At 64.1% G+C, this 23,720-nt stretch overlaps 10 protein-coding genes across 10 annotated transcripts; 6 read left to right on the top strand and 4 right to left on the bottom strand.

Moving 5' to 3' along the window:
- Positions 1 to 148: 148 nt before the first annotated feature.
- On the top strand, positions 149 to 1,238 carry SEC62 (Sec63 complex subunit SEC62; the record flags this gene model as incomplete). Its single annotated transcript, XM_076648558.1, has 4 exons — positions 149 to 188; positions 277 to 372; positions 440 to 915; positions 1,005 to 1,238. 4 exons carry the CDS (start codon positions 149 to 151, stop codon positions 1,236 to 1,238), a joined length of 846 nt encoding a protein of 281 aa, XP_076505998.1.
- Positions 1,239 to 1,526: 288 nt separating this feature from the next.
- DAL1 (allantoinase) lies at positions 1,527 to 3,367 on the top strand (the record flags this gene model as incomplete). Its single annotated transcript, XM_076648557.1, has 6 exons — positions 1,527 to 1,718; positions 1,781 to 1,852; positions 2,015 to 2,299; positions 2,391 to 3,059; positions 3,121 to 3,166; positions 3,249 to 3,367. 6 exons carry the CDS (start codon positions 1,527 to 1,529, stop codon positions 3,365 to 3,367), a joined length of 1,383 nt encoding a protein of 460 aa, XP_076505997.1.
- A 396-nt stretch (positions 3,368 to 3,763) lies between these two features.
- JCM10292_003343 (dipeptidyl-peptidase III) lies at positions 3,764 to 6,698 on the top strand (the record flags this gene model as incomplete). The annotated part of the gene is made up of 13 exons (XM_076648556.1): positions 3,764 to 3,866; positions 3,932 to 4,146; positions 4,206 to 4,822; positions 4,883 to 4,894; positions 4,956 to 5,098; positions 5,162 to 5,238; positions 5,297 to 5,309; positions 5,368 to 5,412; positions 5,474 to 5,590; positions 5,664 to 5,828; positions 5,893 to 6,082; positions 6,158 to 6,432; positions 6,565 to 6,698. The coding sequence occupies 13 exons, from the start codon at positions 3,764 to 3,766 to the stop codon at positions 6,696 to 6,698; spliced, it is 2,106 nt and encodes a 701-aa protein (XP_076505996.1).
- A 431-nt stretch (positions 6,699 to 7,129) lies between these two features.
- Positions 7,130 to 7,566, top strand: JCM10292_003342 (uncharacterized protein; the record flags this gene model as incomplete). Its single annotated transcript, XM_076648555.1, has 3 exons — positions 7,130 to 7,186; positions 7,246 to 7,371; positions 7,441 to 7,566. 3 exons carry the CDS (start codon positions 7,130 to 7,132, stop codon positions 7,564 to 7,566), a joined length of 309 nt encoding a protein of 102 aa, XP_076505995.1.
- A 1,419-nt stretch (positions 7,567 to 8,985) lies between these two features.
- Positions 8,986 to 9,520, bottom strand: RPL28 (60S ribosomal protein uL15 RPL28; the record flags this gene model as incomplete). The annotated part of the gene is made up of 2 exons (XM_076648554.1): positions 8,986 to 9,192; positions 9,284 to 9,520. The coding sequence occupies 2 exons, from the start codon at positions 9,518 to 9,520 to the stop codon at positions 8,986 to 8,988; spliced, it is 444 nt and encodes a 147-aa protein (XP_076505994.1).
- A 960-nt stretch (positions 9,521 to 10,480) lies between these two features.
- Positions 10,481 to 11,130, top strand: JCM10292_003340 (DNA-directed RNA polymerase II subunit RPB11; the record flags this gene model as incomplete). Its single annotated transcript, XM_076648553.1, has 3 exons — positions 10,481 to 10,533; positions 10,726 to 10,815; positions 10,881 to 11,130. 3 exons carry the CDS (start codon positions 10,481 to 10,483, stop codon positions 11,128 to 11,130), a joined length of 393 nt encoding a protein of 130 aa, XP_076505993.1.
- A 471-nt stretch (positions 11,131 to 11,601) lies between these two features.
- On the top strand, positions 11,602 to 12,892 carry HAP2 (transcription activator HAP2; the record flags this gene model as incomplete). Its single annotated transcript, XM_076648552.1, has 2 exons — positions 11,602 to 12,591; positions 12,686 to 12,892. The coding sequence occupies 2 exons, from the start codon at positions 11,602 to 11,604 to the stop codon at positions 12,890 to 12,892; spliced, it is 1,197 nt and encodes a 398-aa protein (XP_076505992.1).
- Positions 12,893 to 13,284: 392 nt separating this feature from the next.
- On the bottom strand, positions 13,285 to 13,840 carry JCM10292_003338 (uncharacterized protein; the record flags this gene model as incomplete). Its single annotated transcript, XM_076648551.1, has 4 exons — positions 13,285 to 13,302; positions 13,366 to 13,518; positions 13,580 to 13,708; positions 13,763 to 13,840. The coding sequence occupies 4 exons, from the start codon at positions 13,838 to 13,840 to the stop codon at positions 13,285 to 13,287; spliced, it is 378 nt and encodes a 125-aa protein (XP_076505991.1).
- Positions 13,841 to 14,386: 546 nt separating this feature from the next.
- Positions 14,387 to 16,530, bottom strand: JCM10292_003337 (uncharacterized protein; the record flags this gene model as incomplete). Its single annotated transcript, XM_076648550.1, has 11 exons — positions 14,387 to 14,402; positions 14,467 to 14,637; positions 14,726 to 14,807; positions 14,877 to 14,993; positions 15,068 to 15,224; positions 15,302 to 15,414; positions 15,497 to 15,892; positions 15,958 to 16,090; positions 16,157 to 16,186; positions 16,248 to 16,271; positions 16,336 to 16,530. 11 exons carry the CDS (start codon positions 16,528 to 16,530, stop codon positions 14,387 to 14,389), a joined length of 1,434 nt encoding a protein of 477 aa, XP_076505990.1.
- Positions 16,531 to 17,081: 551 nt separating this feature from the next.
- On the bottom strand, positions 17,082 to 23,368 carry KRE5 (Kre5p; the record flags this gene model as incomplete). The annotated part of the gene is made up of 19 exons (XM_076648549.1): positions 17,082 to 17,371; positions 17,432 to 17,501; positions 17,564 to 17,588; positions 17,651 to 17,818; positions 17,924 to 18,043; positions 18,104 to 18,175; positions 18,242 to 18,447; positions 18,512 to 18,611; positions 18,670 to 18,978; positions 19,065 to 19,595; positions 19,659 to 19,796; positions 19,854 to 19,990; positions 20,058 to 20,542; positions 20,611 to 20,860; positions 20,923 to 21,483; positions 21,546 to 22,051; positions 22,107 to 22,570; positions 22,637 to 23,179; positions 23,241 to 23,368. 19 exons carry the CDS (start codon positions 23,366 to 23,368, stop codon positions 17,082 to 17,084), a joined length of 5,103 nt encoding a protein of 1,700 aa, XP_076505989.1.
- Between the last annotated feature and the right edge of the window lie 352 nt (positions 23,369 to 23,720).

Here is a 23,720-nt window from a genome sequence, read left to right as displayed (position 1 = left end):
GCTGCCAAGTCGGCGGCTCGACGCGTACTGCGCGCCTCCCCTGAGCTCAGGTTGGCCCGCGTCGCCTCGTCGTCGTCGCTGCTGCTGGCGTCTGGCGCACTCGTACCGCCGTCAGCCCGCCTCGCCCGCCCGCCCCGCGCAGCCCGCCATGTCGACCAACATGCGCGACAACCAGCAGAAAGCCTCGCGTGCGTCTCTCGTCTCTCTCTCTCTCTCCGCCTCGCGTGTCCTCATCAGCTCCGCGCTCCGTGACACTCACTCACGCCCACCACACAGCCGAGGCGAGGCGCGTCATCGACTTTCTCCGCAACAAGGCCGGCCTCAAGACGCGCACCGGCGCACTCAACGGCAAGCGCGTAGACTACTTCAAGGGTCCGCCGCCTCCGAGTCGCTCGCTCCCTCGCCTCCGTCCCGCTTACCCAGCCCTCCCTTCCCACAGGCAAGTCGGCCGTCAAGGCGCTCCGCTCGCCCGCCTACGCCAAGCTCGGCGCCAAGGTCCCGACCCTCGCGTCCGACGAGGCCGCGCAGGCGCTCCTCCACTCGCTCATCCCGTGCACCTTCTTCCTCCGCATCCAGCGCGGGCCCACCATCTCGCCCGGCGTCAAAGCTGTCCAGATCGTCCCCCAGCAGCTCTTTGCGCCCGACGAGTACTATGCCTGGCTCGTCGACCCCAACCCCGTGCGCCAGCTCGTCCTCGCCGTCGCCATGGTCGCCGTCGTCCTCGCCGGCGTCATGTTCCCCTTGTGGCCCGTAAAGATGCGCATCGGCGTCTGGTACCTCTCGGTGGGCGTCCTCGGCCTCATCGCCGCCTTCTTTGGCCTCGCCATCGTCCGCCTCGTCCTCTGGCTCGTCACCAAAGTCGTCGCCCGCCCCGGCATCTGGCTCTTCCCCAACCTCTTTGCCGACGTCGGCTTTGTGCGTCTCCACTCGCGCGTATTCCGGTTTGCCCTCGGCGAGCTACCCCACGTCGAGCGGTACTGACCCCTCCGTTTCGCACCCCGCAGGTCGACTCGTTCATCCCGGTCTGGGGCTGGGACGTTCCCCCACCAAAGAAGGCCAAGAAGAGCAGCAAGTCGTCGTCGGGCGACGCCGCGGGTGCGGGCAGCAGCGACAAGAAGGCGTCGAAGCGGAGCAAGAAGGCCGCCGGCACGGGAGACGCGCCTCGACCTGCGCCCGCACTGGCGGCAGACGAGGGCCCGCGGATCACCGAGATTGGGGACGACGAAGACGACGAGTAGTCCAGCGTGTCTAAGGTGGCGGGAGTGGGGAGCCGCAGTAGCATAACTCGCATCCATCTTGCAGTGCCAGTCGTTCCGCTTGTCCCGCTTCCGCCTTTCGCCCTCTTCTCGCGTTCTTTACCCAGTCGTGTGCATGGTCAGGTTCCATCCTGAGAGGTCCGGTTTTCCTCGCTGTACCCCAGGTTGCTTCCCCGCGCTGTCGGCTCCGTCTCGCCCGCTCCGCTCGATCGCGCCTGCTCTTCCCTGTCCCTCCTCGCCCGCTGAAGCGACGAGCGCCCCCTGAGCTCAATGCCCGACTCGCGCTACTTCCTCACCTCGCGCCTCTTCTCTCCGCTCGCGCCCGCCGGCGCACCGGGCACGCTCGTCGTCTCTCGCTCGACGGGGCGCGTATCGGCCGTGCACGCGGGTCGCATCGCGCGGCCCGAGGGCGTCGCGGACGAGGACTGGGTTGACGTTGGCGAGCGGTGGATCCTCCCTGGCGTGCGTCGAGCGGTCGCGCTGCGCAGGAGGAGGAGGACTGACCGTATCGCGCCGGGCGACAGCTCGTCGACGCGCATGTGCACCTCAACGAGCCTGGCAGGACAGAGTGGGAGGGCTTCGAGACGGGCACGGCGGTGAGTCTGACCGCGCTCTCCTTTGCTTTGTAGGGGCGAGGCGCGACGGCGACTCTTGACTGAGCGGAGCGGAACCACCTTCGCCGGTTCCGTCTCGCTCTTCTTATAGGCGCTGATGGTGCCTCGCACGGCCGAGCACTGACTCACATCCGAGTGCTGCAGGCTGCTGCATCCGGCGGCGTGACTACCGTCATCGACATGCCCTTGAACGCCATCCCGCCCACGACGACCGTCGCCAACCTGCACATCAAGCTCTCTGCGTCCGAGGGCAAGCGCCACGTCGACGTCGGGTTCTGGGGCGGCGTCGTGCCGGACAACGCGGGCGACCTGCAGGCCCTCGCCAAGGAGGGCGTCAAGGGGTTCAAGGGCTTCCTGTGCGAGAGCGGCGTCGACGAGTTTCCGGGCATCAACGAGGAGGAAGTCCTGTGCGCGATGAAGGAGCTTGATGTGCGTGCGGGTCTCTGGCAGTCTTTGACTGGCTGGGCAGCCTTCAAGCAGCAGGCTCCCTTTCTGACTCGTGGGTCACGCCGTCGCACAGGCCGCAAAGTCGCTCTTCCTCTTCCACGCCGAGCTGGACAACGAGCACGCGCACTCGCACGACTCGTCCGACCCCTCGGCCTACTCGACCTTCCTCGCGTCGCGCCCGCCGCGGCTCGAGGAGTCGGCGATCGACCTCATCATCCGGTGCGCGTCGCAGTTCCCCTCGCTGCGGACGCACATTGTGCACCTCTCTGCGTCGTCTGCGCTGCCGGCGCTGCGACGCGCGCGCAAGGAGCTCGGCCTCCCGCTCACGGTCGAGACGTGCTTCCACTACCTGTGCCTGTCGGCCGAGCAGATCGCGGCGGGCGAGACGCTGTTCAAGTGCTGCCCGCCGATCCGCGACGACGCGAACCGCGACGCGCTGTGGGCCGCGCTCGATGCGGGCGACATCGACTTTGTCGTGTCGGACCACTCGCCGTGCGTTGTCGAGCTGAAAAAGCTCGAGACGGGCGACTTTCTCGGCGCGTGGGGCGGCATCGGCGGGCTCGGGCTCGGCTTGCCCCTCCTGTGGACCGAAGCGCAAAAGCGCGGGATCGGGATGGACCGCGTCCTCGAGTGGGTGTCGACCCGCCCGGCGAAGCAGGTCGGGCTTGAGGGGCAGAAGGGCGTCCTGCAGGAGGGCGCAGACGCCGACTTTGTTGTATTCGACGCAGAGCAGGAGGTCAAGGTGTGTCTACGCGTTGAGTGCTCGCCGTCTTGTGGCTGACGCTTCTTGCGACGTCGTCTAGATCACCAAGTCGGAGCTGCACTTCAAGAACCGCGCCTCACCCTACGGTGCGTCCCTACCTTCTCGGAGTCCATGTCTGCTAGGCCTGCTTGGACTGAACTCACGCACCCTCGTTCCGCGTGCGCACAGAGGGCTTGACGCTGTCGGGCGCCGTCAGCGCGACATACTTACGCGGGAAGCAGGTCTTCAACCGCGAGACGGGCTTCAAGGGCGTCGAGAGCGAGTACGATGGGCGGTTGCTGCTGTAGCGGGGCGAGGAGGCGCCGAGATGCGTGAGACGGGGGTTGTTCAGGAGCTGCGGGTGCCGTGGGCAGGCGAAAGGAGGCCTGCGACTTCGGAGTGCTTTGCCCGCTGTAGTCGTTGAAGCTTGGCAATCCTTGCGAGGGACCGTGTGTGGCACCGCGAGAGTGAGTGTCGCTTTGGGTCCCCCCTGAAGCGGTTGCGAGCGATGAGCCGGAGTCGGCGGTGCTCGTTTCGGCCGAGACTTGATCTGCTCTGCGCGGTGAATGCTCGCAGCGCTCTCTCGACTCGGCGCACGCTCTGCTCGCTCGCCCGCTGCCCTGTCTCGTGTTCTCGCCGCTGCTCCTCCTCCTCGCCCCACTCCCCTCCGCGTCCCGACCCGCTCGTTCGCTCGCACCGCCGCCATGAGCTCTGCCACCGCAATGGACCGCTACCTCGCAGACCGCGAACCCCCCGTCTGCTCCCTCAACATCGCAGACACCTTCAAGGCCCTCACCAAGCAGGAGAGTGCGTCCCTCGCTCCTTCCTTACCGTTCCGTCCTCCTTCAGCTCACCAGGCCGTCCCCGTGCAGAGCTGTATGCGCATTATGTCGGCGAGGCTTCGTGGGCCGGCGCCCGCATCATCATGCGCCAGACGACGCAGTTCTCCGAGCGCCTCTTCGACCTCCTCGTCGCGACCTTCTCGTCCGCCGCCAACCCCAAGCAGCTCGCCGACCTCGCTCAGCTCAAGCGTAAGAGCGGCGTCAGCGACGATGACTGGAACGCTGTGCTCGCTTACTCGGCCCAGGTGCGCCCCTCGAAACGTCCGTTCATTCGGCCCTGCTCACCAGGTTCCCGCACCTGCAGGTCTTCTCGAACCTGAGCAACTTCCGCAGCTTTGGCGCGACCAAGTTCATCCCGCGCGCGACGCCTGAAGGCTTCGCGGCCGTCGTCAAGGCGTCGGAGCGTGCGTCGGTCGCTCTCCCGCTCTGGGACGAGCTCTCGCACGAGATCTACGCCCTCTCGCCCGAGGCCGCGCTCTCAATCGGCAAGCCCACCGCGGGCCACACGTCGTCGTACTACCCCTCGGCGACGCCACCCACCGACGAGCAGGTCGACGAGGTGCAGGCGCTGTGCGACGCCGCGGGCATCTCGACGCTCAACACGCGCCTCGCGCGCGAGTCTGACTCGCAGCTCGTCCTCCTCGTCGCGTCCGCGGCCGACCTCCCTGCCTCGTACCCGAAGAGCCTCCGCTCCGACAAGCTCGGGTTCGACGTGCGCCTCGAGGCGCGCGACTATGCCGACGCGCTGGCAAAGGTCAACGCGGCGCTGAGCGAGGCGCGCAAGTACGCGCGCAACGAGAATCAGGACAAGATGCTTGAGAAGTACGTCGAGTCGTTCGAGACGGGCGACATCGAGGCGCACAAGGACGGGTCGCGGCACTGGGTCAAGGATGTCGGGCCGGTCGTCGAGAGCTACATCGGGTGCGTCTCTCGACTGCTCTGCTCTTGTCAAGAAATGTACTGACCCCGCTCCGTTGGCAGATTCATCGAGAGGTAGATCGGTGCTTCGGTCCTCTTTCGTCTCGATCTGCGCTGACCTCGCGAAACTGTGCAGCTACGTCGACCCGTGGGGTGCGCGCGCAGAGTGGGAAGGTTTCGTTGCGGTCGTCAACAAGGAGCAGAGCGAAAAGTTCAACACGCTCGTCGACGGCGCGCCTGAACTCGTCAAGGACCTGCCTTGGGGACCGGACTACGAGGGTGCGCAGAGGTCTTTCCAGCCAGTCTCGGGCAAGCAGAGATGCTGACAGTGCATGCATGCAGTGCCCGAGTTCAAGCGTCCCGACTTCACTGCTCTCGAGATCCTCGCCTTTGCGACAGGCGGCATTCCCGCTGGCATCGTGCGTCAAGCGTCCCAAGCTGTTTAGGGAAAAGTGAAACTGATCACGGCCCTTGCAGAACATCCCGAACTGTGCCTATCGCCTCCCCTACCCTCCGTCAGCACATCACTGACCTTCCGATGTTCGCAGACCACGATGTGCGCGAGGTGGACGGCTTCAAGAACGTCAGCTTGCGTGCGTCCTGACCTTGTTCCAAGCGCAGTCATTTTCTTCTTGACGCTCCTCGCGCGCACAGAGAACATCCTTTCGGCTAAGGCGGCGAACGAGGTGACGACCTTCATTGCGCCGGAAGAAGTCAAGGAGTACAAGGCGTGGGAGGACAAGGCTTTCGAGGTGCAGGTCGCGAGTCACGGTGCGCTATGCCGCACATGCGGATCGTCTCGTCCGCAGAGTTGGCTGATCTGTCCTTATGCGCCCTTCGCCAGAGCTCCTCGGCCATGGCTCGGGCAAGCTCTTCCAGGAGCAGGCGGACGGCTCACGCAACTTTGACCCAGAGGAGACGATCAACCCGCTCACGGGCAAGCCCATCACGTCTTGGTACGGGCCGGGCGAGTCGTACGGGTCGCGCATCGGTCCCGTTTCGTCTTCCAGTGCGTCCCTATTTGTGACACTTCCCCGAGTCGCTCAGATGAGCTGACAGAGGGTTATTTACAGTGGAGGAGATGCGCGCCGAAAGTGTCGCGCTCTACCTCGCGACCAACAAGCAGATTCTCGAGATCTTCGGCTACAAGTCGCAGCAGGACAAGGACGACCTCGCCTACTACATGTTCCTCGTGATGGTCCGGGCTGGCGTGCGAGCGCTCGAGTTTTACGACCCCGCGACCGGCAAGCACGGCCAGGCGCAGTGTGTCTTGCCCGGGTCCTCTCGTGCCCATTTCAGCACTGACAATCCCGCTGCCGTCCTCCCCTCGTGAAACAGCATGGAGGCGCGCTACGGCATCACCAAGTGGCTGATCCAGCACGGCATCGCCTCGGTCGAGTTCCAGCGCGACTCGTCTGGCGCGCTCGTCGACGCCTACGCGCGCGTCGACTGCGCCGCGTGCCTCGCCAAGGGCAAGGAGGTCATAGGACAGCTCCTGCTCGAGATCCAGACGCGCAAGAGCACGGGCGACGGGCCGGGCGCGACCAAGTTCTATAAGGACTTGACGAGGCCGGAGCAGCAGTGGATCGAGGAGCTGCGCCCTCTCGTTCTCGGTGCGTATCCCGCTTGCGTTCTCATGACCTGTCGTGCTCGTTTCGCGTGCCACCGCTGCGAAACGCTGCCGTTCAGACGGGCCGAAGCTGACACTCCACCTTTCCCTCCAACCTCCACATTCGAAATTTCAGCAAAGAAGCTTCCTCGCAAGGTCTTTGTCCAGCCCGTTACGCGCATCGACCCTTCTTCGGGCGAGGTTGAGCTTGTCGAGTACCCTGTCAGCATCGAGGGCGTCATCCAGTCTTTCGTCGAGCGGGCGCTGTAAATGAGGCCTGGCTTCGCAATGCACCGACACTTCAGCAGTCTTCTGTCCGATCCTTCTCTGCTCGTCTACAGATGTACCAGACGCCTTGACCTTGCGAGTCGCTGGCGATACTGCGCCCACCTCGAAAACTCCGCACCGGTCAGCCAGCTCGCCTCCACCCTCCACTTCTGATCTCGGTTCGGCCCGTTCTTGGCAGAGGCCGGCTATCCTTTTCCGCTCTGCTGGCGCAGCTTCGTCATCCCGCGCTGGAGCTTACTGTGGAGGAGGAGGTACTGTAAGCGGAGGTGTCAGCGGAGGAGGAGGCGCTCCACGGACCGTCCTCATGACTGCGCTTGCTGGCTTCCTACTCTCCTCTCACCGCTGTAGACGCTCAGAGGTTGCCCTAGCCGCTCTCTCGCTTCAGTATCTATCCTACGCCAAGGCAAACAATCATGTGCAGCGACTCTGCCTCTGTCTTTTCCGTCTCGTCGACCCAGACCTTCGCAAAGGTGCGGCCCCGTCGCTTCGTTCTGATCCGTTCGTGAATTGACGATTGGCTCCACGACAGGGTCGCAACTTCTTCGACAGGGTGCTCCAGCGCAGCTCGGCGGCCTCCTCCTCCTCGCCGCAAGTGATACTCTCGCCTGAGGAAATCGCGCGTCTGCCCGCTCGGCGCCGTCACCAGCACGTCAAGGTGCGCTTCCACTGACCTCTCACGCGTGTACCTTTGGCGGAAATGCTGACGACGACGATGTCATGACAGGCCTACTACACGCACAAAGCCGCCGTGTCCGTCGCGCCGCCGTCGTACCTCAAGGCCTCGGGCGCAATGCCTTCGCCGCCGCCGTACGCCCTGCCGGAAAGTAAGAAGTCGAGCGACAAGGCATGAACGAGCAAGAGGACAAAGTCGTGCGTCGTTTTGCGCCTTCGCTGCGAGCGGGACGTTCGAGGCTGATGAACGCTATCCGCCAACGGAAGCCCTAGGCTGTACTAGTGCATCGCACCTACAACAAGAGGCACCAGAGGATCGCACAGGCCAGGCTGGCGGACTGCACTACGGGGCATCGAGACAGCCGCAACCGTGCGCGCCGACGACAGCGGACGGCCTTCTCAACACTGTCTAGACCCGCAGCAAAGCCCCAATCCGTCCGCGCGAGGCACATTAGCTGCATTGCACAAAGACTACGAAGCGAAAGAGAGAGTAATGGAGAGAAGCGCCAGGAGTGCGCTTGCTGTGGCTTCGAGAGCGATTCGAAGCCAAGCCGAGAAGCATCTCGTCGCCAGCACCGGGCGAAGCGTGACCGTCACGTTGATCGACAAAGTGCCAACCTCTGCTCGCGAGCTCTTGAGTCTGAGCGAGGAGCGCCGCCGAGAGCAATTCCTGCGCCGCTCCCTCCCCTTCAACCCGACAATCCTACCTGGCCCCGTTCCTCGAGGCGCACGTGCAGTCGTTGAGCACCTCGGAGCCGAGGCATGCGCGGGTCACACGCTGGCAAAGGGAGTGCAACTGTGGTCTTTCCACGCGAAACGCCGAATCTCTCCCAGGCCCGCGCAAGGCCCCAGCTAGTCGAGATGAAGGTGCCAGTCCAGTGCGCCCTTGCGAGCTCACGGAAGAGGGACTCGGCCAGCGCGCATGATCAAGACCCTCCGTCTCCGGCGTGCTGATCGGTTTGCCCAACCGGCCGACGGGCAGAAAAGCGACGTCTTTGACGCTCCCCCGGCTTGCGGAAGCCGAGAGCGGCACGGTGGTAGGCTATTGGGCGAGAGGGCGGCACAGCGACGGAGGCCTCATTCGCGAGGCGGCACGAAGGGCTTCAGAGGGCAGATGAGAGGGTGCGGATGCTCGAGCGGGTTGGTTCGTACCTACGACGCATCGGGCGAATCTGCGATCCGGTTCGACGCACGCTCTGAATCACAGAGTCGGCGAGAGCGAGATGTCTCTAGGGAGCATCGCGAGGAGCAGCGAGCAGAGCGAGCGCAGAGGAGAAGGTTGGTGGGAAGCGGTGCATAGAGAAGAGGAAGCGAAGGCGCCATCCGTACGAAGATACGACGCTGCATGGGCGTTCCAAACGCTCAAAGACGGGGGATCCGCCACACAACAGCAGCGTGTTGACGCAGAGCAAGCAAAGCACGCCTGCCTCGCCGTGTCTCTCAACGCTTCGTCGCATCTCCCGCTAGCGAAGTCCGCCCTCTGGGTCATACACGAGCCGTTTGCAGAGTCTCATTCATCTGCGCGTACTCCCGCCGGTCCGTCCATGCCACCGACGACCTCCCACACTGCCAGCGAAGGGAAGGGAGGGGGGCGCGTTTATGCGACGATCGAGACGACGCCGCCGTTGGCCTTGATCTTTGCCTCTGCGCGGCGCGAGACGTAGCGGGCCTTGACGATGATGGGGTAGGCGGGGAGACGGCCCTTGGCGAGGACCTTGCCGTAGCCGGCCGCGAGCGTGTCGATGACGGGGACGACGGTCGACGACGAGGTGAGGCCCTCGCGCTGCTCAGCCGGGATGAGGGTCTGTGGGGCGAGGGGACACGTCAGTACTGCGTGGAGCTGAGCGGAACGAGGCGCGCGAGGGCCAGGAGGCGCGCGAGGGCGGGAGACGCACGGCGAGCTTGTCGACGTTGACAACCGGGCGCCACATGGCAGCCTTGTTCTGGTGGAAGTGGCGCATGCCGACCTTGCCGAAGTAACCGGGGTGGTACTTGTCAAAGTTGGTGCGGTGGTGGTGCTGGCCACCAGCAAGACCACGACCTCCCGGGTGCTTGCGGTGCTTGCCGACACGACCGTGACCGGCCGAGACGTGGCCCCTGTGCTTCCGCGTCTTGCTAAAGCGGGTCGGCATAGCTGCGGGCTGTTTGCGCGGGGGGCAAGAGCGGGTCAGCGGGGGGTGCGAGAGGGCGACGCTTGGGTGCTGAGGTGCGAGGCGAAGGCGGGTCGAGAGGGAGCGCTACGGCGCAGGGCGGGGGTGCGGCGGTGCGCGGCGGGGTTGCGAAGAGCGCAGAGTGCGCACTGGATGGTCTGGTGCGGGTCTGTGCGGGTGCGCGAGGGGCCGAGGGGCGGACGAAGAAAAGCGAGTCGAGGCGGGGAGGGCGCGGGCGAGCTGGCGGTGCGGCGGGCGGGCGGGGGCGCGGAGGGGGGGTGCGCAGGGGCGGGCAGGGTGCTGGTGGGAGCGAGTGAGCTTGGCCTGACCTTTGTAACGAGCACGAAGACCGAGGAGAGAAGAGGAGGGCGCACTCGCGCTCAGCCAGCCTCTGCGCGGCCAGGCCCAGCTCGACCCGCGCGCGCGCCAGGTTCCCCTCTGAGCGCGCTTACTCGGGTCTACTCTGCTCGACTCTGCTCACATCCACTGCTACCACCCGAGAGCCGTTCACTCGGCTGCTCCCCTCTTTCTCGCCCGCCTCTCCCACTCCACTCGAGGTCAGTCCCCGCTCTCCCGCTCTCCACGCGCACACACACGCACCCTCCCACCCACACCCAATCACCCACCACGGACTGGATGAAAACAAACTGTTACTCCCAATCAATCTGTCAATCCCCCGAGCTGCCACTGCACTGGGTCCCGTAGCCGGGACCCGCCCAGTGCGCCCGCGGTGACGAGAAAACATGTGCTACTCGCTGATCCTCGCCCCTCGACTCGCCCCGACTTGCGCACGAGAAGAACTACACGAGTGATCAACTGCGTACTGACGCTCCCCTTGCACCGTACGCACTCCGCGCAGATCCCCTCTCTCCACTCGTAGCTTCCCCTCCCCTCCCCTCTCTCCTCACGGCAGCCGCGCTCGGCTGAGCACCTCGGCGCACGATGAACGCCCCTTCGCGCTACGAGATGTTTGTCCTGGCAGACGGCGAGCCAAAGTGAGCCCCTCGCCTGCAATCGCACCCTGTCGTCGTCCTCTGCCCCAGTTCACCGCGCTGAACTCGCTTGCCTGTTCGCTTCCTCTCCTCTTGCGTGCGCGTCCTCCCGCTCGTGTGCTTCCATCGTCGCCTGCCTCGCTCCGCCCGCTCTCGCTCGCCGCTCTGCGTTCTCCGCGTCCTCGCCGCGCACAGGGTCCTGGTCGACGAGGACACCAAGATCCCAAACGCGGCGACCCTCACCATCAACAAGGAGGACCACACGCTCGCCAACATGCTCCGCTCGTGCGTCCTGCGCGGAGACGGGCACGCTCGACGCGACCGCTGACGACTTTCCCGCCCATACGCAGGCAGCTGCTCCTGCTCCCGTTTGTGCAGTTTGCCGGGTACAAGGTGCCGCACCCGCTCGAGTCGCGCGTCGTGCTCAAGGTGCAGACGGACGGGTCCAAGACGCCGATCGTCGCCGTGCAAGAGGCGATGAACGCGCTCGTGCTCCTCCTCGGCCGCATTAAGGCCCAGTTCCAGCAGGAGCTCAACAAGGCCCGCGCCCTCGAGGGCACAGACGATGCCTTTGGTGGCGCCGGCGAGGGCTTCTACTGAGGGGCCGGGGTGTGCGAGGTGTTGGGTCGTGCTTGTCGAGCGTGTTGTGGCCTCCTCCTGTCGTGTTTCTCTCTCTCGAGCAGTCTACCAAAAGTGTGCCCCCTTGTTGTACCCGCTGCAATGGCTCGTGTCGTACTCTTGGCCCTGTGCGAGTGAGTCTCGGCGAGAGAGGCGAGCAAGTGTCCGAGGCGGTGGCGCGGGCGACTTCGCGCCGCCCCGAGCCGACGACTTGAGTCCGCCTTGGTTTCTACACCCGCTCTTTGCGCGCAGTACGGCCGAATCAGGCGCAGTGCTATCCACGCTCTCGTCGCGCTCTTCTTCCACGCTGCCCTCCCTGCCCGACTTGGCTGCCTCCCCCGCTTGCCCTTGCCGCGGATCGTTCGCTCACTTTCGCCGCTCGCCTCGCCCATCGCCGGTTCAGCCGCGCCCAGACCAGCCCAGCCCAGCGCAGCGCTCACTCGCCCGCCCGACATGGCCTCGTCCCCGTCCGCCGCCGTCCCCTTCTTCGCCCCCTCGTACCACCCGCCCGCGTCAACCGACCCTCCTCCGTCCGCGCATCCGCACTCGGCCCCCGCGCCCTTCGCGAGCCAGTACGCCCTCTACGCCTTTGGCGACGCCGCAGTCGATGCCGCGCAGGCGGGACTCGCAGTCGCGTCGTCGTCCTCGTCTGTTGGTGGAGCGGGATCAGGCGCAGCGCCGGCGTACGCGAACGGGCAGGGGCACGGCGGGACGGCGAATGGGCACGCGCTCCTGAGCGGGAGTAGCGGCGACGTGCACGAATACAGCGCGACCGATCACCCGCACGCCGCTCCGCTGCCGTCGTCGTCCTCCTCTTCCTCCTCGGGCGCCGCCTCCAAGGGCAAGGGCAAAGCACGCCAACCCGAGGACGACGCCCACCTCGACCCCGCCGCCGCCGCCGCCGCCGCCGAAGCAGAAGCCTCGCTCTCCGCGCCCGTCGCGACGCGCAAATCGTCCCGCAAGGCCGCCGCGGCGGGTCTGCGCGCCGTACGCGCGGCGGCAGCGGCGGACGGCGAGCCGGACGATGCAGAGTACTGGAATGCGCACTATGGGCCGGGCGCGGACGGCGCGGGAGGGGCTGGGTACGGGTTCGAGGTTGCTGCGGGAGGCAGCGACGGGTACGGAGGAAGAGGCGGGTTAGGAGAGGACGTGTCGGCTGCGGGCGGGTCGGCATATGCGTCTCCCGCAGCAGCAGCGGTAGCAGCGTATGGTGCACTCGGCGGCGGCGGCGGCGCGGGAGGCGCAACAGGGCCCGGCACGCCGTCGTCGTCGTCTGCGCTGCTCGACGCGACGGGCGGGGCGGGCGCCGTGCTCGAGGAGGCCGCGGCGCAGGACGAGGCCGAGCCGCTGTACGTCAACGCCAAGCAGTACCACCGCATCCTCAAGCGGAGGATGGCGAGGGCCCGCCTCGAGGAGATGGGGCGCCTCAGCCGCGAGCGCAAGGTGCGTCTCCTACTTCTGTTCCCTCTCTCTTTCGCTCTCTCGTTCGTTCGAGTCGAGCTGACGCCTTCCCCGGCGCCGCGCGCACCCCCGACAGCCCTACCTGCACGAGTCGCGGCACAAGCACGCGATGCGCCGCCCGCGCGGCCCGGGCGGGCGCTTCCTCACGCTCGAGGAGCGCGCGCACCTCGAAGCCGGCGGGTCCATCCCGGGCGTAGAGTGGCCGCCGAAACCGCTCCCGGGGGACGAGCCGAAGGTGGGCGCGGAGGGCGAGGGCGAGGGGGAGGCCGGGCGGGCGCAGTGAGCGGGCGGCAGGCGGAGAGGCGTCGTAGCTTGCTTGCACGAGCGGGGACGAGACGAGCAGGATGCTTGCGGATCGCACGAGGGAGTTGGCGCTTCTCACAGCAGGCGCGACGGGCGAATTGATACCACGAGCCTAATGAGATTTCGATACCCATGCCGTTTCTTCGCCGTTCTACACATGTCTTGACCAGAGACGAGGAGACTCGGGAGCGAGAGAAAGACTCTACAGGGGAGGCCCCATGCGACGGGCGCGGCCTCAGAGGGCCGCTGATCTATCGCCAAACCAGCAGATCAATGCTGATGCTGCTGCGAGTGCGAGTGCGATGCCTTGACGGTGTTGCCGAGCGTGTGCGTGCGTGTTCAAGTAGGGTGCCGACGGGCAAGAGCGTGCGTTCAGCGGACAAAATGGGCCTGCGTGAGGTGAGAAGGTCAATTACGAGCGCACTCCCAGCCGGACGCGCGGCAGAGGCGCACCTGAATACTCGGGTGGCCGTGCTTGGCGTTGAGGCGCATGATCTCGTCAAAGGCGTCCTGAGCCGAAGGTGCCGGCGTGGGAGAGGACGGGGTGCGCTTGGCCGGCTTCTTCTGCGAGGGCGACTTCGGCGAGGCGGTCGGAACCGAGTAGGCCTGCGACGAGACGTTCGTCAGTACCAAGTAGACGAGGAGACGAGGCCTAGACGGGACGAACCTGGACCGACGGGTGACCGTGACGCGCGTTCAGGTGCATGATCTCGCGGAACGTGTCCTCGGCGCTCAGCGGTTCACTGGGAGCGGGCGAGGGCGAGCGCTTGAACATCTTGGACAAGAGCGACGAGGTCTGCGAGTTGATGTCAGTACCGTTCGAGACGAAAAGCGAAGAAAGAGGACACACCTTGCGCATCGGGGTGGACGGAGCGGTGAGAGGAGTGGTCGACGAGTACGAGAGGACAGAGGCGGTGTCGCTGGACATGTTGATCGTGCTAGAGGGGTTCGAGGTATGCGAAGGTGCGGTAGGCAGCTTGGAAGCGGAGTGCGAAGGAGCGGAAGTAGCGTGAGAAAGAAAGACAAGAAAGCAAGCCGGCGAGCGCAGGTCATTTGCGCCGGATTCGCAGCCTGCTGTTTGCGAGTCACGCTTACGCGTCCCGCCAGTACAAGCGAGTCAAGCAGGAGGACCGGGAGCCCGTTCCGCTGGCGACGGACTCGACAATCTTGAACGGGACTGACGGGACCGGGGCCGGAAATGGGTGCAGTGATCGCGTGCGAGGTGTTCGCTGACGCGCAGCTGCGCCGCACACGCGGCTTGTGAGCGATGCCAGTGACTAGGACACGATCGAGGCGATCAAGCCGAGTCAACGGGAAGACAGCTTTACGGCAGGAGGACCGCCTTCTCCAGGGCAGGCTTGTAGGCGCACAGCCGACGTAGAGCCAACGAAGAGCAGTCGCAGAACCCTTGTTGTGGTTGCAGTTTCGTTCCAGCAGTACAAGCCTTTGATATTGTCAGTTCTAGTCACAGCGTCTAACAGCTGAACGGTCTGCAGCGGCACAGCGTGTCAGCCGGGGACGGGCAAGCAATATTTCGCTGGACCGGATACGTACGTCGTCGTGTCGCCTCGCTCGAGCGTCTTGTTGATGGCAATGATGCTCGCGACCGTCCCGCTGACCTGGATGAAGGTGCCGGCGGCTACGAGTACGACGTTCACCGCTACGAGGGCAAGGAAGGACAGGCGGCGGTTCGTACGCAGCTCGGCGCGCTTGAGCCACAGCCACCTGTAAAGGGCATAACATCGAAAAGTACGAGAGAAAAGACGGTCAGTACAAACGGCCGCAAGGCAAGAAAGTCGCGCAGTGGACGCACATCACTCCACTGGTCGTCATGCAGAGCATGGCCGTTATGAGAGCGCCGATGAGCGAGACGAGGTCGCCGAAGAACGGGATAGCTGCGACAGAGGAAGGCCGGTCAGTCAATGATTGCACGACGATGCGGTCCGGGAAAAAAGGCTGCGCACCCTGCGAGATGACCCAGGAAATTGCCACGTTGACAAAGACGAAAGCAAGCCAGATGGACCAGCTCTGCAGACTGTTGCTGCTGACGTGCTTGGTGCGGCCGCATACGCGAAGGAAGGCTGGTGGTGGCGGCGGCGGCGGCAAAGAATAGATCAGTGTCCGCCACGCCGTAGCACAGTGAGACGTCACGCACTGTATTTTGAGGTAAGGTGACTCATGAGGACGCAGCCAACGATCAAGCCAGGCAGGGCGATGCCGTAGCAGACCTTCGACAACAGGGCGCCTGCCGAGCTCAGCGCTGGAGACGAGACGTAGATGCCGCAGTAGTGGTAGACGACGCAGCCAATGACCTATGCAGAAAGTCAGTCAGCGGGCAGGCTTCGACAATGCTTGACGAGATGAGGAGAGGAGACGGAGATGGACGCACGAGATAGGTGATCGTCACGAACGATTGGCAGAGCGCGAGTGATTTGGTAAAGTCCTCAGGGCGGCGCATTTCAGCCAGGATGGTCGTAAAGTTCGGTGCACCGCCGAATGCAACTGTGAGGTCCAGCAAAAAATGCAGAGGACCGCAGTCAGCGCTTGTCACATGGGGTATCGTGACACGGAACCCACGACATACACATGACGGTTGACACTGCAGTCATGGCCTCCAGGAAGGTCGGTGTGCCCCACGCAATGAGCTGTGGATCCCATGGTCCGACCGGCGGCGCCGCTTGCGGACGGTCTTGCACGCCGACCGCGATGGTGAGGATCAGGATGGCGGTCATGATGCCGGCGACACCAATCCACCCGATCCAGCTGATGCGGTCGAGTGTGCGGATCGAGGAAAAGAGGAACGTGAGGATGGCGCCGACGACCGCGTAGACGACGGTGCAGGTGTACTGCCCCTCCGCCATGACGTTGAAAGCCGTCGCCATGCTCAGCATGCCGGCTCCCGAGACAGCCGTCAGAAGCAGCCAGTACGACGCGCCAAGGAACTCGCGTCCAAGCACGCCACCCATCAAGTAGCCGATGTCTGCACGGACACACCGAGAGAGTCAGTCGGGCGAGAACGGGCGACTCGAGATGCGAGAGACGGACCGGCCATCGAGTACACCTCAGGATGCTTAAGCTTGAACATGACGACGACGTAGTTTGCCCAGGTAGTCAAAGCCGAGATGGCGACAATGACGAGGACTCCGCCACCAGTTCCGAGCGACATCATGACGGAGGGCTGCGGGACAACGATCTGTCAAAACACGCCCCTCTGATTCGTGCTGATGACTGCTCATGAACGCACCAGGCCGAGAATTCCGAGACCAAGCTGAACCTGCGCGATCAGCGGGACGAGGTGAGTCGCGAGAAAGAGAGGTAGTCATGCTCCCACCGACCTTGATGAGCAGAATAGCGGTCCGCTAAGTGTGGATGGAGACGTTAGTAATACGCTCACTGCAGATGAAAGTGGCCAGAAGCGCGCACAATCCATCCCAGTCCTCGGTAGTTTGGCCCGTCGTCCTTGATGACACCGAAGACGGCGTCAACTATGGGACCGTCGTTTTCAGGATCGCGTCCCAATGCTTCTTTCGCGGTAACTTGTGGCGCATCGTCAGTCGCGCGGCGAAGATTGACGTCCTCCTTCGACTTTGACGAGTCGTCTTGAGGGAGAGGAGCCATGGTTGCCGAGGGCTCAGAGTCACTCGGGGCGGGGCGCGCTGTGGTAAAGCGGCACGTCAGGACGACTTGCTCCTGCCGAAAACGTGCAAGCGCTCTCGGCGGCACGTACGGACGAGAAAACAGCTCGTCGCGACTTTTCTAGGTGCGAGGCGGTGCAAAGCAGAAGCGAAGCCCGAGACGAAAAGAGGAGACTGACACGCCCAGATAGCCCACAACAGACGCGGAGACGAGCCGCACAAGAATGGGAACGAGGTGGGGAAGCGCAAGAGGGCGGGAAACCGTCGCGCAAGCTCGACGCGGCGATGAGGGGAAAGGCGCGTCGTGCCATGGCACCGGGATGCCGACCTCTTCCTGTGCCGACCGCTTCGGGTCAATGCTGTCGAGCTGTCAGACACGGCATGGGCACGAGGGAGCGCCAGGTCACGCTCATCCGTCTTCCGGGAACCCGTCGCAATCGGCCGCAACTCTCGGCCGAGTCGTCCTCTCACCAGTGCACACGGACAGACTTCTCCAGACTGATGCATTGGATGTCCACGAAAGATGCTCGATGTCTACAACTCGTCCTTGACGTGCGCGTTCTCGGACGCCGCACCCTCGGCTAACGCGTCCCTCTGCTGTTGCTCCTGTTCTTCGACGAAGTCCTCGCGCTCCTTCCGCTGCTGCAACGCCTGCTCGAGCTCGTGTGCCTGAGTCTTGAAGACAGCAGCAGATGACGAGTCGTCCGTGACGCGCTTGGCGAGCTCTGCGACCTCCTCGTCGTACACGGTCCACTCGGGAAGGATGCGCTTGGCCCGCTTGAGCTTCTCCTCCTTGGTGAGCGGGTTGTTGCATAGGTCGACGGCTGTCGTACATCAGCATCGTCAGTTATGCCATCTAGGTGGCAGCAGGCACAAGGACGTACTCTTCGCCTTGGCGAGCGATTCGTCGCTGCACCACGTCTCGCACCACAGCCACTCGCGCGGCAGCGTGTACTGTACGGATACGCGTCAGCCTCGGGATGCTCAAGCCGGCGGGATCGGGGGAGTGCGCTCACGATTGGAATCTGGTGCTGCATGTTGCTGCGAAGGAGCGAAGGCTCGTCAGCTTCCTCCGGCGAGTGACAGCAGAGTCGTGCGCTTACTTTGGCAGGTCCTGATCAAGATTGGCAAGCGAGTGCGGGTCTGCTGAGAGGGCCTGGTACTGCTGACGGAGACGGTCGCCTGCAGCAATCTGGCGGAAGCGGTCGAGATCGACGACGTAAAGCGCGCTGATGTGGTACGGTCGGCCCTGCAGATGCTGCTCCCAGTAGCTGTTGACGTATAGAACTGTGTCAGTCTCGGTTGCAGACGCGGGCCGTAGAGACGGAGATCTGAGTCCGGCAAGCAGAAGCTTCGAGACGGAGATCGCGACGCACCCGCTCTTCCAGAAGCGGAAGCCCTCCATCTCCTCGCGGTCATCACCCATAGGTGCATAAGCGTACGGAGCGCCATGCAGGTCGAGGTCGGCGAGCTCCTTCAGGTCGGCGCGCACGATCCTGCATCAAAGACGGTCAGCGACACGGCGTCTCGACCAGTCCGAATGGGCAGGAATTCACTGATCCGAATCGACAAAGATAACACGGTCGAGCTCGAGCGGGAAGAGTACGTCGAGGAAGAGAATCTTGTAGCTGTGCGAGGGAAGCCAGGTGAGCTGAGACCACAAGCGCCATCGAGGACGCAGGTCGAAAACTCACCCCCAGATCGTCCGCTGCTTCTCCTTCTGCCCGCGCAGCCAGTGCGGCCACTTGTACGTCACGAGCTCGTAGTCGAAGCCGTACTCACGCGCCATGTGTGGGATGAACGCCTTGAACGACGGCGACAGGAAATTCTGGATGAACCAGAACTTGACGCTGCTCTTGGTGTGGCGCAGTACCGAGACAATCATGAGGAACGCCATGCGCTGCAAGAGGCGATCTTCTGAGTCAGTGCGCCCTCTCGCTCTGCCATCAGAAGTGAGAGCATACCTCGTAGAGCAGGCCGGAAGCAACCGTGAAGACGTTGATCTCGGCGCGCTTCTGCGTGGTGATCAGCTCCTGGCCTGCTGAGGGCGCGAAGAATGGGATCCTGCGATGGCGCAGGTCAGGTCTGAACGTGCACGCGAGCCGCTCGAGAAGGCACGTACATCGACTTGATGCGGTCAACGAGACTGCCAGCATCGCGAGTGCGCAAGGATGCCGCAGCCGACTCGTCGAGCAACTCGGTAAGCTCGTGGCCAGGCTTGCGGCGGAATCGCGGGTACAGCGTCTTGCCCTCGAGAGTTGACAAGACGAACGAGTCGCCGGTCCGGTCAAGCGCTGCACTCTTCCAGCCGTGGGCGCCTGTGCTCTCCATCGAGAAGACCTCGGAGCTCTTGCCCTCGCGGATGCCGAGTCGCCACGTTCCCGGCGCGACCTTGAACTGGAAGTAGCCGAGATTGGCCATGACGATGGTGCTGCACGAGAAAATGTGCATACGAGTCAGCTTGCGTAGAACGCACGTGGCGCGGCGGTAAGGTCATCATCAGCAGGCTCTACGCACTCGATCCGCTGTTCGTGTTCGCTCGCCCCGGCACCGCTCTTCAGTTCGAGCTGCAGGCCGCGCGGCGGCTTGCTCGACGGCATGTCTCGCGCGTGGCCCTCGACGACAAGCGACTCGAGCTCGAGGACGGCCTCAACGCCATTTGCCTTACTCCAGGCTGGCAGGTCGGCGAGGCGGATGTTGTCGAGATCGTGCACGCTCGTACTGGGGAAAGCAAGCCACGAGCGCTGCGTGTCGGCGCCAAAGGTGACAAGGACGTCTTCCGGGATGTCGTCGAAGCGGACAGCGGGCTGGACCTCCTTGCCCGCCTCGTCAAAGCGGATCTGGTCGTCGAACGAAAACTCGTAGAAGCGCTTGATGGGCACCTCGGTAACGTGCAGTGACGGGTTGAGGAAGAGGCGGACGTAGGTCGTGTTGAGGTTGTTGAGCGTGCGGATGATAGGCGCCCATCGCTGAGCCAGCTCCGTGGCCGGGTCGACGACGACCGCAATTTCGAAGAGTGCGCCCCGTTCTCCCGTCCCGGCGATGCCACTGTGATGATGGAAGTGATGATCAGACACGGTCTACAACCCGTAACAAGGTCGAACAACGTACGTGTGGTTGGTCGCGAGAATGTCGTATTCGCGCGAGCGCTCGACAACCGGACTGCCGAACATACCCGCGGCCGGGTCGGGCAAATGCGCGAAGCCAACGATCGAGGTCGCCACGTTGTAGACGTGCGAGATGGAGGAACTGCGAGAAGCTACGGTCAGCACGAGCGTTCGGCGTGAAAGAGGGAGCGCAAAGTACCGAATGTGCGTGAAGGGCGTGATCGCAGTCGTGTTGATTGTGTTGACGACAGGCTCGATGCGCTTTTCGAGCTCGAGCGCGAGCAACGTGCGAAGATCAGGTAAGTCGAAGGCTCCGTCTGGGAACGGTCCGACGACCTGTGACAGAAGCAATGTCAGCGGCACGAATGCGCTTCTCGGCGCAACAGAACAGACTGCAACGCACTCGTCCATTAAGCACGAGAGCGTTTTCGCCCGTGCGAACGCCAAACTTGCTCGCAAGCCACTGCAATTCGTCCCAGAACAGAGTCGCGTCGAAGCGCTTGGGCTCTTCGACGCCGTCGAGGTAGATGTCGAGGAGCGGGTTGCCGTCCTGCCAGTCGAGCGCCTCGGAGCCGTCGGGGCCTTCTTCCGTCAGGCGCATGTCAATCCAGCTGATGAGCTCGACGGGCAGAACCTCGGGCATCTGCCCCGACGTGAAGACGTAGTGCAGCACATTCGAGAGCGCGAAGGCGTGCGCGTCCCAGCCGGCCTCGGGCGGGTTGTGCAGGAACGAGACGCGGACCTTGGTCGACCCGTCGGCCAGCTGCAGGGCAGCTTTCGCGAGGTCGGCGCCGTGCTTCGTGTTGAGGTCGGTCACGACCAAGAGCGAGGCGACGGCAGGCGGGTCCTCGATGTCGAAGCCGGTCGTCTCGTTGATCTTGCCTGACTCTGCGGCCCGACCCGTGCATGTCAGAACCAGGCCAGCTGTCAAGCATATGCGCTCTGCATGTACGCACCACTCTCGACGTAGAAGCTCGACGTGTAGCCTCGAGGCAGACCATTGTACGCTTCGGCGAGGTTGACGATCTTGAGCGGGTTGCTCTCGGGCGAGGGGAAAATGTACGGGTTGCGGCGCTTGTGCGTCGTCGGGAGGTCGGCAAAAAACGCCTTGGCGTCCATGTCGTCGGTGAGCGAGTGCAGGTAAATCTCCTGCTGGAGGTACTGCGTGTGGATGCCGAGCGCGCGCTGCAAATTCTGCGCGAAGTCCTGTAGACCGACGGTCTATTCAGCGCAGTGGCTCGCGTCCAATACGGCGAAAGTCAACGCACATCGTCCATCGGGAAGTAGGCGCCGTTGAGGAAAAAGGCACCGAGCGACGACGAGTCCTTCGGCAGCCCCCCGTCGATGAGCGGGATGGCGAGACGGCGAAGATACTCCCTCGTCTTGCTCAGGCGCGAATGCTGCGAAGCGGCCTTGACGCCGACGCCCCTGACGACTTTGTCAAAGGTCGCAAGCTCGCCGCCGTCGACGTGCGGAATGTGGGCTTGAATTCGCGCGTAAACCTGGCGGAGGATGTCCTCCGTGATGGGCGCGTCGGGCGACGCCGTGCGCAAATCGGCCAGGAACTTCATCGTCGGTCCACGCCCGGCGTGATCGGTAAGGTACCAGAGCGCCTGAGCGATGTGCGACTCGGTACGGTTCTTGGTGCCGGTCGGGTTAACGAGCGGGACCAGACCAAAGCGGAGCGGGACGCCGCGCGAGACGAACTTCTTGATGTTCTCGGTGACGAGGGCGAGCGAGTTGGGCTGGGCGAGGTCGAGAACGAAGACAACGTTGTTGAGGTTTTTCGCGACTTGGTTCATCGAGCCTGGGAAGGCGGGCCGCAGCAGCTGTTTAATCGGCGCGAGATTAGCGCGGCACGTCCGCTGATACCGGCGCGAACGACACTCACGTCACGGACAGACGTAGACCAGCTCTTGTACCGGCGGTCCTTCTCGAGGTCGTTCCACCAGAGGATCACCTGCGAGCCCTCCTCGCGGTCGGTCACGTCGTACAGCTCGCCGAGCAGCTCCGCATCGATCCGATCGCGCGGCCTCCCCTTGCTCGACTTGGGCCCGCCGTTGATGAGCATGTTGCGCGCATCCTGGCCGGTGAAGCGGCTGCCGAGCGACTGCAGCTGGTTGATGTATCCGCGCTCCTTGCGCATGAGGCGGAGGAGCGCGAACGGCTCGACGTCCGACTCGGGCAGGAGGATACCGTTGAGAAAGAAGGACGGGCGCATGGCGACGGCCGACGACATCTGGTTCATCGAGACCTCGGACATGAGGTGTGGGTCCGGGTGCGGAACGAGAGCCGGGAGGTGCGAGGCGAGGCGCGGGAAGGCCGACGTGATGTCGACGAAAGCTTTGAACGGGTCCTTGGACTCGGAGATGAATTGGGCGGCGCGGACGCTGAGCTCTGCGGGCAGAGTCGTCGGCCAGTGCGACGAAAGAAGCGATAAGCTAGGACGTACCGGCCACATCGCTCTTCTTGACGGGCTCCATCTTGGGCACGATGTCACCCTCGATCTCGAGCAGCGGCTCGTCCGGTTTCTCGACTTTACCGCTCGACACTTCGCCGTGCTGGGCAGTCAGGCGGTCGTCGATAGCGAGGTAGTCGCTCTTCTTGATGTCGAGAGCGGCGCCGTAACCGCTTAAAACAAGCTTCGTCTGCGCGGCATGTGCAGCCGCACTGGGCTTCCAGCGCAGAACGAATTGGAGTCGAGGCGGGTGAGGAGGCGGAGACGCCGGCACCTTGGGGTCCTTTGGGTTGCTGGTGACGGCGGACTTGGGCGAAGAGAGCGAGTACAGGAAGGCGAAGAGGCGCTGGAAGGTTGGCGAGGTAGGCGAGCCGTAGAAGACGACGCGCGGAAGATTGGCGCTGAGGGGAGAGACGTGGTCGAAGGGGTACAGACGGGGCTTCGCTACGGCGGCCAGCCTGCATCGGTAGCCGAGGTATCATTAGGGGGCTGAGCAGCGTCTGCGAGACAAGCATGCCACGCACGATTCCGGCAGCTTGATGGGCGTCTTGCCGACCTTCTGCTCATTGCCGACCACCTTCCAGAACTGCTCTTCGGAGCACGCCTTGTAGCCCGCGACGTCGATCCAGCTGTCGCAGCTCGGCGCCGCGTCTTCGGCGGCCAAGACTGCCTGTGCCGTCGGTCCTTCGCCTTCCTTGCGAACACCATCGACGGCCTGCAGCGCCTTGATCTCGGCCTCGCGCTCCTGCCAGAGCCCCCTCATACCCTCGATGACGACGCTCGTCTCGCGGTTGGCGAGCGAGACCAGCAGACCGTGCCACGCGCCGCGAGTGCGCAAGAGCGACGAGCGAGTCGCGGCGGCCTTGAGGAGGTCGAACGTCTCATGGTCGGAGAAGGTACCCTCGCGCGCAAAGACGGGATTGATGCCGTCCTTGGCGAGCTGCTCTGCGGCGCGCAGAGAGTCTCCCTCGAGCGGTTCGGGGAGATACTCGTGCGAGTGGGGGTGGGCGGCGAGGAAGGCGAGCAGCGGGAAGAGCTCGCCCGGGGTTTCGAGATTGACAGTCTCCCTGCGAGCTAAGAGGTCAGTGCAGCCCTCGTGCGGGCTCTTACGCGCTCATAACGACGCACAGGAACTGCGTGCGCAAGTCGGGAGCCGGCCAGGACGACTCGATACGCGCTTGCACGGGCGGACTGCGCGCCTGTGCGAGCGTGGCAGAGCTCGCCAGCACAAGGCCCACGAGCTCGAGCAGCGGCATCCCCGACGAGCTGCGACAGCGCAAACGAGACGGAGCGGAACGAAGAGAGTTCCGGATTGGTAACGGGATCTACCCGTCGCGCACTTCTTGCGATGCTGCGCGTGCCGTGAGGCTGCGACTGACGATTGTAGGCTGTCTAGGCTTGCAGCACTTCGAAAAGTCGGGAGCAGAAGGGAGCCTTCTCTCCGTCGCGCAGTCTCGGACGCGTCGATACGGCTTGCGCGCTTTTGAGCGCCATGAGCGAACGATGATGAGGGAGGGAGGGAGGGAGGGATGACTACAGGACGAAAGAACCACAAAAGAAGAAAAAGAGGGAGATGAAGAGGGGGGTATCTCGAAGCCGACCTCGTCC

The sequence above is a fragment of the Rhodotorula paludigena genome (assembly GCF_050403205.1).
Source record: "Rhodotorula paludigena JCM10292 DNA, Rt_paludigena_JCM10292v1_ctg16, whole genome shotgun sequence".
In the NCBI taxonomy this organism is placed as follows: Eukaryota; Fungi; Basidiomycota; class Microbotryomycetes; order Sporidiobolales; family Sporidiobolaceae; genus Rhodotorula; species Rhodotorula paludigena.
Note: the sequence above shows the minus strand (reverse complement) of the source record. Positions and strands in the feature narration are given on the sequence as shown.